Source organism: Pundamilia nyererei, unplaced genomic scaffold (assembly GCF_000239375.1).
Source record: "Pundamilia nyererei isolate P.nyererei 1_Seehausen unplaced genomic scaffold, PunNye1.0 scaffold00196, whole genome shotgun sequence".
Classification (NCBI taxonomy): Eukaryota; Metazoa; Chordata; class Actinopteri; order Cichliformes; family Cichlidae; genus Pundamilia; species Pundamilia nyererei.
Genome location: NW_005187597.1, coordinates 714675 through 725553, shown reverse-complemented (window position 1 = coordinate 725553; position 10879 = coordinate 714675). Strand labels below are relative to the sequence as shown.

The following is a 10879-nucleotide window of genomic DNA, read 5'->3' as shown; positions in this document are numbered from 1 at the left end:
CACGCTGGCTGTGTGCCTAAAGCACCGCTGTCCCCTGTGAACTGTTAAATACGGGATTCATCTACTGCCCGCGGAAGTATCAAGTTGAAGTAGTGCTCCAACTCGCCCATAGCCTAAATTATGAGCCCGGTGTTTGGTTTGCTTGCTCTTGTGTGCCACTGGTGGAAGACATCGGGGTGGCGCCTCCCTCCTCCTCCTCTCATCCTTTCCCTCCCTCGCTCTATCTCCACCGCTCCCTGGGGTGTGTCTATGGTAGCGCCTCTCCTCTCTCGTTGCCGTGCGTGTGTGGTGCGCGCCGCTGTTGCTGCCGCCGCCGCCTCCTCCCTCTGCCTCCTATCTGCATCTGCTGCAGAGCTTTAGCCAACACGCATCTGTGCTCTGTCTTGTTTTTCCCGCTATCTTTCTGCTTTTGCCCACCACAATTGTCGCTTTCTTCCTCTTTTTTTCCTCTTCTCTTCTCTTGCTGATAAGGGAGTCAGAGCACACCTACAGCCGTGGAGTCTACGGGGAAAGATGGGGCACTGACTATTCGTCACTTTGGAGTATTGAGGACGGCGATGAACCGGAGGAGAGCGCCGGATGGGATAGGAGCCGTGAAACCCACATCATTCACCGCGGATTGAGCAAGCCTCCCCTCCCCTTCCTCCTCTCTCCCCTCACTCTCTGTCTCTCCCTAGTCTGCAGCCTCCAAGAACAGCCGCCGCATCATTTTTTCAGAGCAGCAGTACCCCCCTCCTCCCTCTCTCTCTCTTCCCCATCCTCTTTTCTACCCGTCTCCCTTTCTGCTGCTTGCACCACTGTGGGAATGCAGCGAAGGTAAACGAATCGTAAGGGGTTCCTGTTTTTTTCTTCTTCTTCTTTCTCTTCTCTCTCCTCCACCAAACACCGGATCTATTATCCCAGGGACGGACTGCAGTCAGACTGCTCTGGAGACACGCCGCTGTCATTCCGGGAAATCAGCGCGGGGTGGTCAGCGTATGGATTAGACCAGGATCAATTGGATTTAGCCCGCTTCTCAGGGCACCACCAACAGCAACACCGCCCCAGTCTCATTGGCAGATCACATCAGATCCCCTTCAGCCCTGCCTCGTTTCAGTTTCGGTGGCTTTCACCGGCTTGGATTATCGACAGCTGGAGCGACCGAAAGGGTGGCCGTTCCTAAGGGCTGTGAGGGGCAAAGTTGGAGCAGCCTACAAAGACATTGCAAGTGGGAAAGGGAGCCCATTAGTAGGCTGCACATAAGCTACAGGCTCTAATGTAAAGTAAACTCCGATGAGACCCAAGAGTAGAGTGATTTGAAGAATTTGTCTTTTGCCGACCTTATTCGGCCGATAATCATCCAGCTGAGTGGAGAAGGGTGCTGCCTTTAGCCCAGGTTGTTGGTCTGCGCACGAACACACACGCGTATGGATTTACAGCTCCAATCTGAAGCTCGCCACGCAACGGATCGATATCTTTCGGTTTTTTGCGTCGGCTTTTTAACAAGGGAGTGAAGCATCCTGGGATTTATCATCGCTTCGTTAGCGCTAAACTACAGTGAGGCGCCCTCCCCCGACCCCCCTCCCTCTTCCCCGCCTCTCTCTCTCTCTCTCTCTCTCTCTCACCTGTCCATAACCTGTGTGCTTGTGTGTATATTCTTGTGCATTTCTATGTCTGTGTGAGTTTATGTGGTTTGTTGTCCGCCAGAGGGAGTGTAGGTTATATTGCTCGTGTATGCATTTGAGTGCCGTGCCAGCTTTTAATTAGTAAGCCTACACCTAGTACATGACTGAGTAACTTAGGCTATCTCGTGTCTGCTCTGCTTGTGGGTGCTTGTGCATTAGTACGTGTTTTATGTTGCTGCATGAAGGCATATAGACCAGGTATTGTGTGGGTACTATTTACTTAAGATGCACAGCATTTCTTCTGCACCACTTGTCCTTCCTCTTACATGCCATTGTGTAATTTGGCCACCTGTTTGACCTTCCCAGTACCTTAAAAGAGACAAAAAAAAACCTCCAGCAGGATGAGCGATCGTTCTGGTGCAAGTACTCTAGCAGCCATGACGCTGGAGGAACCAGGGGCAGAACAGGCATCTCCTCGAGCCCCAGGCCCTCTCCGCTGTGGCCCCTGTGCCGTGTGGCCTCGCCAGCAGACCTGGCTCTGTGCCGTGCCCCTAGTCATGGGCTTTGTGGGACTGGGACTCAGTCTTATGCTGCTAAAATGGATTGTGGTGGGATCCGTCCAAGACTATGTCCCCACTGATCTAGTGGATCCTAAAGGTAGCATTGGACAGGATCCTATATTTCTCTCTAAACCCAGTGCCATGCCCAAGGGGCCTGACATTTCCACTGCCACCAGTACTTTAGCAGCCTCTACGACAGCAATGGTGTCAACTACCACGCCACTAGCTGCAGACGGTACCGCCCCAGCGCCAAGAACTAGATCAGGGCCTCCAGCTAATCACTCGGCCAATGGCAGCACTGCCAATGGAGATGGCAACAGTGCCCCACACCTTCATAACCGTGCTGGCACCCGCGTTAGCGGGACTGTTACCACTTCTGCTACTCGTGCCACCCGACTCACTCCACCATCCAGCGGTAGGGAGGTCACCCCTCGAAGTAATGTGAGAAAGGGAAACAGCAATGGACGTAATGGAGCTGTCAACTCCAAGCCAGGGCAGACTTCTCCTACCGTCACCACTACCACATCTGTTACAACTACAGCTACACTGAAGGCCACTGCTAAGGTACAGCCGACCACCTCTCAACCGCCAGCCCCTGTCAAGCCCACGTCACGCTGGAATCATGGACGCCCAGGCAAGGGCCCGGCCACACGCCCACACCACCGCTTCCGGACGCGTAAGTTCACTTTTTGAATTTATGGAATTGTATAAGTGAGTACTGCTGTGTGAGGTTATGCGTGTGAGTCTCCCGATGAGTGTACCACAAGAGCTTCTTTTTTCTCTGGGCCTTTATAACAGGAAGGATGGTATTTGACTACAGTGACGAGTTATCATCTCTACCTGTGTGCCTTGGTAAAGAAAACCTATTTCGTCTGATATGCTTTGTTGTAACTCATGGGATGAGAATATAATTTTTTTCCCTTCGATATCCACATGGAAAGTGGATACTCTAGCAGCTTAACATTAATCATATTCATTAGCACAGGCAGATATCCGAGGATATTCTCAGTATTTTCACCCCTCTTGTCTTTATCTTTCACTTGTGCATTAATCCGATATGAATCTTACCTCCGGAGGAGGTTTTTCTTTTTTTCACACAGTGGTTTAAGCACCGTTAAAGACAGAGCTCCATTTCGTAGAATTTATTTTGTTTTGTCTGCTAGAGTTGGGATGTTAAAGCTTTTTGATGGATGCTGTGACCGAGGACAGCATATTTGTGTTATGAAAACAAATAACAGGAGCGGGTGAGGTGTGGAAGCAGGAGAAAGGTTAGCTCTCACCTCTTGTCTAGAGGAATCAGTTATAACAAGGCCACACATCCCATTTAGATGAGAGGATACTGAGAGCAGAATGCCGCAGGTACAGCTTTAACACTGCAGGGAGGCAAGGAGGAGGAGATACTAATAAAAAAAGAGACTGAGAGGGGGAAATATGATGGGTACAGGGATGAGAATGACGTTTGCGAGGACAAGTGGAAATATATGTGGTAGGAAATGGATTAAAAGATGAGAAATGCTTTGAAAACAACATAAAGTTGAAGAGGATGGCGAAGGAAGGAAGTGAATGCGGGAAGCACAACAAAGCAGGAAATTGAAGAGTAGGAGTTGTGAGAAGAGAGAGATGGCAGATGGAGAGGGCTAAGTGAGGGAAAGGCTATAGGGAGATAGGGTTTAAAGCAGGGGAGCTGTGAATTTTGCATATTTTGCATTGTGTAAAGAAAGAAGGCTTCGTGATCAATTCCACAAGGGACATGTTCTGAACTTCACACAGATTTTCTTTTTTTTATGTGGGTGGAGCATGATGTGTGTGTGTAATCATTAGAACTGGGTATGACTACGTAAAATGTAACTTTTTTTTCAACTCACTGATGTTGGGAGCATTTTGGGATTTCAGTAGGGGTCTTTCATTTTAGTGCCCTATTCTGGCACAGTTGCATTTTCACTTCCGATAACTGGACTCACCATTAGAGTATTTTTGGATATCTTCCTGTTCTTTTTTCAACCTACTTCTCCAGAGGGCAGTGACAAAGTATCACGATGACAACATGAACCTTCATTTCTCAACATTTCTGCTATGGCTCATATGTTTGGACAGCAGTTCCGGATGACTACAAGTTATTTCTTATCTCCGTGTTCGTCGCCGGACACGTCAGTGGCTAATACTCCACTGACAGTGATTAAGTGATATATTTTTCTTTAGCTTAGGGCAACATATTTCCTGCATAGCTGTTTGGAAATTGGATGTTAAACCACCTTTTTAAAACAAAAAACCCCCCTGCTGTGCTACCTTTCTCATTTTCCCAAATATGGGCGTTGTGGTAAACCTGTTTGGCCAGAAAACAGCTGTGGCATGAGGAATAGCATAAAGACAGTCTTCTGACTTCTCCTGCAGAATAATCCACTGCTCCACAGTCAATTATATCACTCCACAAAGAGCTGCCAAACAGCTGAAAGCTGCCAAAGTGGGCAACCCCCTTGTGTGAACATCAGGAAGCATCTGTTTGTGCTCTATAGTATAAAAGGGCGCAGGCTTCACAAGCTAGCGCATACTTAGTAAAGCTGCCTTCCATTAATAGAAGCTTTGAAATGTAAACGTAATTTTCACTGGTGGCTGATGCTGTTTTATTTGGTGTTGTTTTTTTTATAGAAGTTTCTAGCCCACTTGTTGACATCATGCAGAGTGGGCTGACATTTTGGCCCACTTGTTGAATCCTTTAGTAAAGCCTGCAGGTGGCACTTCACTGGCACCAAAACACAACTCTACGGGGCTTATTGAGCTTGAAAGCAACAAGTATGGATTTTGGCTAATGTTTTAGGAATCTCTGTGTTACAAAATAATAATGCAAACTATAACCTTGAACAACAAATCCAGGTTACAAACTTTAAGCCCTTGTCGTGTTTCTCAAAATCACTTGTGAGAGTTTAGAAAGCTCTTTGGTAGTAGTTCACAATGCCAGAAATAGTTTTATTTGAAATAAAAATATGTTGCGCTTCTACAGTGAGTAATGCCATTTTAACAGCCAGGTACTTCACCAGAAAATCTTACAGCTAGATTTATCAAACCATGACAGCAGCTGATCATTGTCAGAGCATCTACAAATTCAAAAGTGATTTTCTCCTAAAACAAAACTTGAATGAAGCCTGTGTGAAAAATGACAGCTTGTAGCTCATGATCAGCCAATCAGAAATCCACTATCGTGATTCATTCTTTTCAAGTTTGAGTACATTACAATTTAAACCGTACGGATAGCATCTGTCTCATAGTATAGTTCTGTCCACACAACAAAATCATGGGGAAGACAACTTTACAGTTGTCCAGATGACGGCCACTGATACTCTCCAGAAGGAGGGCAAAATGCAGAAGGTGAAAAGACTGGCTGTTCTCTGAGTGCCATATCAAAGCTTTCTGTATTCATGGAAAGTTGACTGGACGGGAAAAGTGTGGTGGGAAGAGGTGCACAAGTAACGTGGATGACTACAATCTTGATTTTCTTGATTGTGACGAAAAGTTGATTCCAGAACTTGACAGGGAGTGCACTGAGGCTTGTGCTGTTGCATTGCTAATATCTTATCACTTCTGAACCAGTGATGTCAGCAGTTTTTTACTTGGAGTGAGGAGAAAAAGAACCCAACTGTTGCTCATTGGTCCAAAAGTCCTCTTTTCAGATTAAAGTAAATGTTGTATTCCATTTAGAAATCAAAGTCTGAGGCATCTCGAGGAAAAGCAGTCAGCCTCTTAAGCCAGGGTTTTGAAGTCCAGTGTGAAGTTTCCACAGTCTGTGATCATTCGGTGTGCCATGTCTTGGTGTTGGTTAGTCCATTATGTTTTATTAAGTCCAAAATCAACCCAGACATCTACCAGGAGGTTTTACCTGGTGACGGGCTTCACGGAGATGCTGATTTCCCTTGCCAGCAGGGCTAAGTACCTGCCCACAGTGCCAAAACTACTACCAAATGGTTTGCTCACCATGTGTCGACATAACTCTGCTTGACTGGCTAGCCAAATCACCTGACCTGAACCTATTAGAGAGTCTGTTAAACAATGATGAGAAATACCCAACCTCTCACCAACTTAAGATACTGATTTTTTTTTATCTTCATGATTTATAAGCTATATGCATCTAAATTAAAGCAATAAATGTTTGAAATATCCGATATCACATTTTCAGAATAAATGAATGTAAAAAATGTGAAAATTTCCTATTTCAATGACATTATGGAGGAAATGAAGTTCATATGGACTTCTTAGTGTCACAGTATTGCCAATATATGTGCATATTTATGTGTTTATATCTATATACTTTGAAATGTCAAAGTAAATCTGTGTAAGTTTAACTCAAACATCTGTAACCCTCAGGATAGACACCAGGAATGTACAGCTTAGTTCTCAGTGTCTATTTCAACCACTGTTGATGCTTATTCTGTCAAGTCAAGGCTGCACTCAGTGTTGAAAAGCTTCTTGTTGCTACGTTATTCTGCTATGCATCGTCTCCTGCGGTGTTGCTATGGGCTCAAATATTGAAGCATTTTATTTACTGGATATCACTTGCATTCTCACAACCCTTCTGCTAATTACATTTAATTTCATAACCTGCTAAGTCTTTATGTGCTTTATTTTTCTCAAAACCCCAACATAAAAGGAAAACATCGCCTCTTCTAAGGCTCAGTTGTATCACGCTTGCCATAGGAGCCTTTAGTTGTGCAGTACAACATAAGAACACGCAGGGAAATTCTTGGCAGGTGATAAAATGCCCTGTAAACCGTGACTTCAGATAAAAGGGATTTCATTTTTTAAGTTGTTATAATGTACAGTCTTTGGTTTCAAGTTGACGACATATAGGAGGTAGGTTTTCCAAAGCATTTTTCTCCCTCTACTTCACTACCACTTGCTACGTTTGGTGAAGATCTAAATGAATCTCTGTGTCCTGGAAGACAGAAAATCTTTGTCTGTTGAGGATAATGACATATTTTACCTAGTCCTTTTGTATTCTTTTCTCCTCCCTTTCCCCCCATCTCCCCCTCTCCCCGTGGTTATTGTGTCCGCTCTCTGTGTCATTGTATTCCACCATCTATTTTTGCTTTGCTTTTGTGCTTTCTGTCCCCCTTTTACTTTAGCTCCTTAGCTCATATCCATGAGTAGTCGCTGAACTGCCGATACGTACTCGTGAACACAAAGGAAACCATGAAGCATGTGTGTGCCCGTACGCATGAATCCCTCGTCTGTTTTTCTCTATGTGAGGTTATGTATGCAGCTCCACTCTCTACATACAAGCAGGGATATAACAGGCAAATGGAGCAGTGCACAATGAATGTCTGTTGGGCAACCATGAGACTCTGTGTTGGCTCGGGGCCCATGCGTCTCTCGCCTCATTTGTAAGAAATCTTCAGTAAAGTGTGGTTGTAATTCCGTCCACATCTCACTAGCCTGATTACAGACCTGTGAATCACCAGCCACATTCAAATTTTGCTTCTTTTTTTTTTGCAAGCGACTCAAAGGTCTCTCTTGCTCTTTATTGCAATCAATGGCTATTTCCTCATTTAGAGAAAGAGCAGAGTCAGTCAGCGCCTTTATATGTGGGAAGTGTCCCAGTTTGCATCAGCACTTTTTACATTTTGGGGAACATGATCAAAGTGTGTTAAAGCTAGAAATTCAGCCATCAAGGCAGCTGTAACTCAATTGGCTAAAAAAAACAGCTATTATATCAAAACAGCTGAGCACTGAAGGCATAAAAAACCCAAAATGTCTTGTTGTTATTATTCCCTATAGGTTTAAATGATCAGCCTGGCTCCCTTGTCACTTAAGGGAATGGAATTTTACTTAGTCCTTCATCTTGAAGCTGCTTGTTTTTTTTTCCTGTATGCAATTAACAGATTTTTTGAGCTTGTTAACACATATCTTATGAAATAATTTGGCATAAAAAGCTCTGATCATGATAAATGACAATCTGGACGATTTTATTTTTAGCAGCCTCGACAGATTCATTGTTACCTGGAAATGTCATTAAACAGATGGGCATCTCAGTTACAGTGACGGGCCCCAGCCAAATAAATACACATGCAAAAAGCTTAATAAGAAGTAAATGTCAACAAAATTTAAAGCCTTTAAAGACTTCAATGGTCTTGAATGTGATAGATATGCTCCGTCCATACACTTGCTCAAAATCATTAAGGTTTAGTCCCCAATCAGCCTTAACCATCCTGCGATCGACGCTTATTTCAAAAAGGGGGTCGTGCTTTTGCTCTTGTTTCGCCAAGATTCTGTAATGATCTCCTGAATGACCTCAGACAAGAATCAAAGGCTGGGATTGTCTTTAAATCTGAACTAAAGATTTGCATTTTTTGGTCAGGCTTTTGGAATCAGTTGATCTCTAGAGCTATTTGGAGAGTAGGTTGGTGGTGCCATGCTATTTTATGTGAACAGTGTGTTTTAGGAACGTTTTTATTTTAGATTTATTCAACTTTTACTTTTCATGTATTGTTCTTATCATTGATTTATTGTAAAGCGCTTTGGTTTTAAATGTAGGGTCTTTAAATTTGCACCTTGAGGTGACTGTTTCTGTGATTTGGGGCTGTAAAAATACAATTGAACTGAAAATGTGCCATTCAAATAAACTGTACTTACTTCATTTGAGTCAGAATAACATCACAATATGATTTTAGGGTTAAAAGCGAGCCAGTTACAGTACCTCACAGATGTAGGAACAATAAAAAAGAGACCATAACCGTAAATGATTTGTTTTCTCTGATGTTACTGAAAAAAAAAGTAGTAGAAAGTTTTTTTTGACATGCAAGCCCTGATTTTTCTGCTGTTGTTTGTTTGTTTGTTTGTTTGTCTGTTTGTTTCTGTTGCTTCCTGACTATACACGAAGCCTGCACAAAGTATTACTGTAGGACAAGTGATGCGTGTAAGGGGGATTAAAAACAAAGATATAAATCCAGTTTGCCTCTCTCTCGCTCTCTCCAGGGAGGTCAGGCTCAGATTTGCCAGGCTGCCTCTGAGGCCCCTCTGTCTCTCCCGAGACATGCTCTGCTTGTTCGCTGAGGCCGGCCCAAGCAAGGCTGCCTCTGCGCAGTGTGTGCAGCTGCACCGATTTACAAATACCTTCCTAGTTGGAAGGCAGGCTTATATGGCCCCAGCTTCTATCATTTGAGGCTGAAAGTCATTAAGTTACATTTTAGTCTAGCTAGTTGGCTTCAGAAGAGCAAGATGATGGTCCCATTTAAGGTAGAGATATTTTGATGTTGTTAAAGTGAATGCTAGTTAGCTTTTTGAAAGCTTTGTTTAGCACAGCTGTATACCAAACACTTATTTAGATGCTTAATTGCTTAAAATGAGCGAGGAGCTGTTTCTGTATCCATAGATTGTTTGTGTGAACGGTAAAATGACACAAATAGAAATTATCCATATTTGCACTGCTATAGAAGGCATTAGGCAAGGCCATGCACTCAGACATACTGCACTACCTATAATTCTTCTGACACTGTACCAAATGGCTTCCATTAGTGTTTCTAACATACAAACAACTGTACACCTACAATATCAAAACAACAACCTTTTATTAATTTTTTTATCAAGTTCATAAAGCAGAGATCTTAAAAAATATCAGGGAGTTATGAATTTAGAATTACCTGGTTTCATCAGACAGTAGAAGATGTGTGCAGTATTGTGCAGTGGTGGCCCTGAACATCTAGCAGAGACACTTGACACTGATGGGCACCAATAACAAAGCAGAAAGAAAAGCCTGCAGACACATTATCCTAGAGTGACAGCCCAGTGAATGTTTGAAATTTTGTGGGAATTGATCCCATGCCCTTTCCATTGCTGGTGCTCTGCTCTATTCACTGAACCTCAAAGAATCAATAAGGAAGAGGGCGGGAGAGCGAGCCTCGAGTAAGGATGGCTAGGAGAGAGGAAGAGAGGAAGAATGAACGATGGCATGAGGAGAGAAATGGGGTATGTTGGATACAAAAGAGAAAAATTAAAAAATTAAAATTTATTGGCGCAAAAACTGTCAAAAACTTCAAGAGCAGGCCCCAGAATTGAGGATCCAGATACAAGTTAAAAGCATAGAGACATCACACTTAACTGAATGGACCTCAGCCAGACATTTTACATATCTCAGACCACCATTCTAGCCGTTCTATTATTATCTCTCATTTTTATGCAGATTGCCCTGAAGGTATTATCCGCATTTGAATTTTACAAGTATTTCATTTCTGTCCTGTCACCGCAATGTCTGCATGGTTTGTTCTATACTGAACTGAATCAGCAAGCAATGCAAATCAGTCAAAGTTATCAGTGTATCAGTGTATTATTGTATACAGTACACATACATTTTATGCATATGTGTGTGGGAAGCTGTATTGGTTTTTTTGTTATGTAGATAAATGGGAAAGGCATGCACTATACCAATTTCTGGTAAGAGTGTGCAACTCTTTGAGTTGATTCTGGCATTCAAGAAAAATGGCCAGTATTTCAGATTCACACAGCAAATCCAGCATGTCCAAATTAACACTGTCGGATTTGATTTCAACACTATTAAAGTGTCTATATGGGTCCAGACCAGAGAGTGTTAATTTAACTCTTTTTGGAGAGTTGGTACGTTAACTCTGATTTAGTGTTAAACACCAAATCTGTCTGGAGTTGATAATTTAGCACTTGGTGTTAAGAGTTTATATATTAACTCTCAAAGAGTATTTTAGTTTAACTACGTAA

At 43.1% G+C, this 10879-nt stretch overlaps 1 protein-coding gene across 1 annotated transcript in view; it reads left to right on the top strand.

Moving 5' to 3' along the window:
- Positions 1-257: 257 nt before the first annotated feature.
- The window catches only part of nrg3b (neuregulin 3b), a 198618-nt gene continuing 187996 nt past the window's right edge, over positions 258-10879 (top strand). The window contains exons 1-2 of the mRNA XM_005747378.1: positions 258-1536; positions 1971-2840. Coding sequence (XP_005747435.1) covers positions 2006-2840 — 835 coding nt within the window. The 5' untranslated portion in view covers positions 258-1536; positions 1971-2005. The remainder of the gene's footprint in view (positions 1537-1970; positions 2841-10879) is intronic.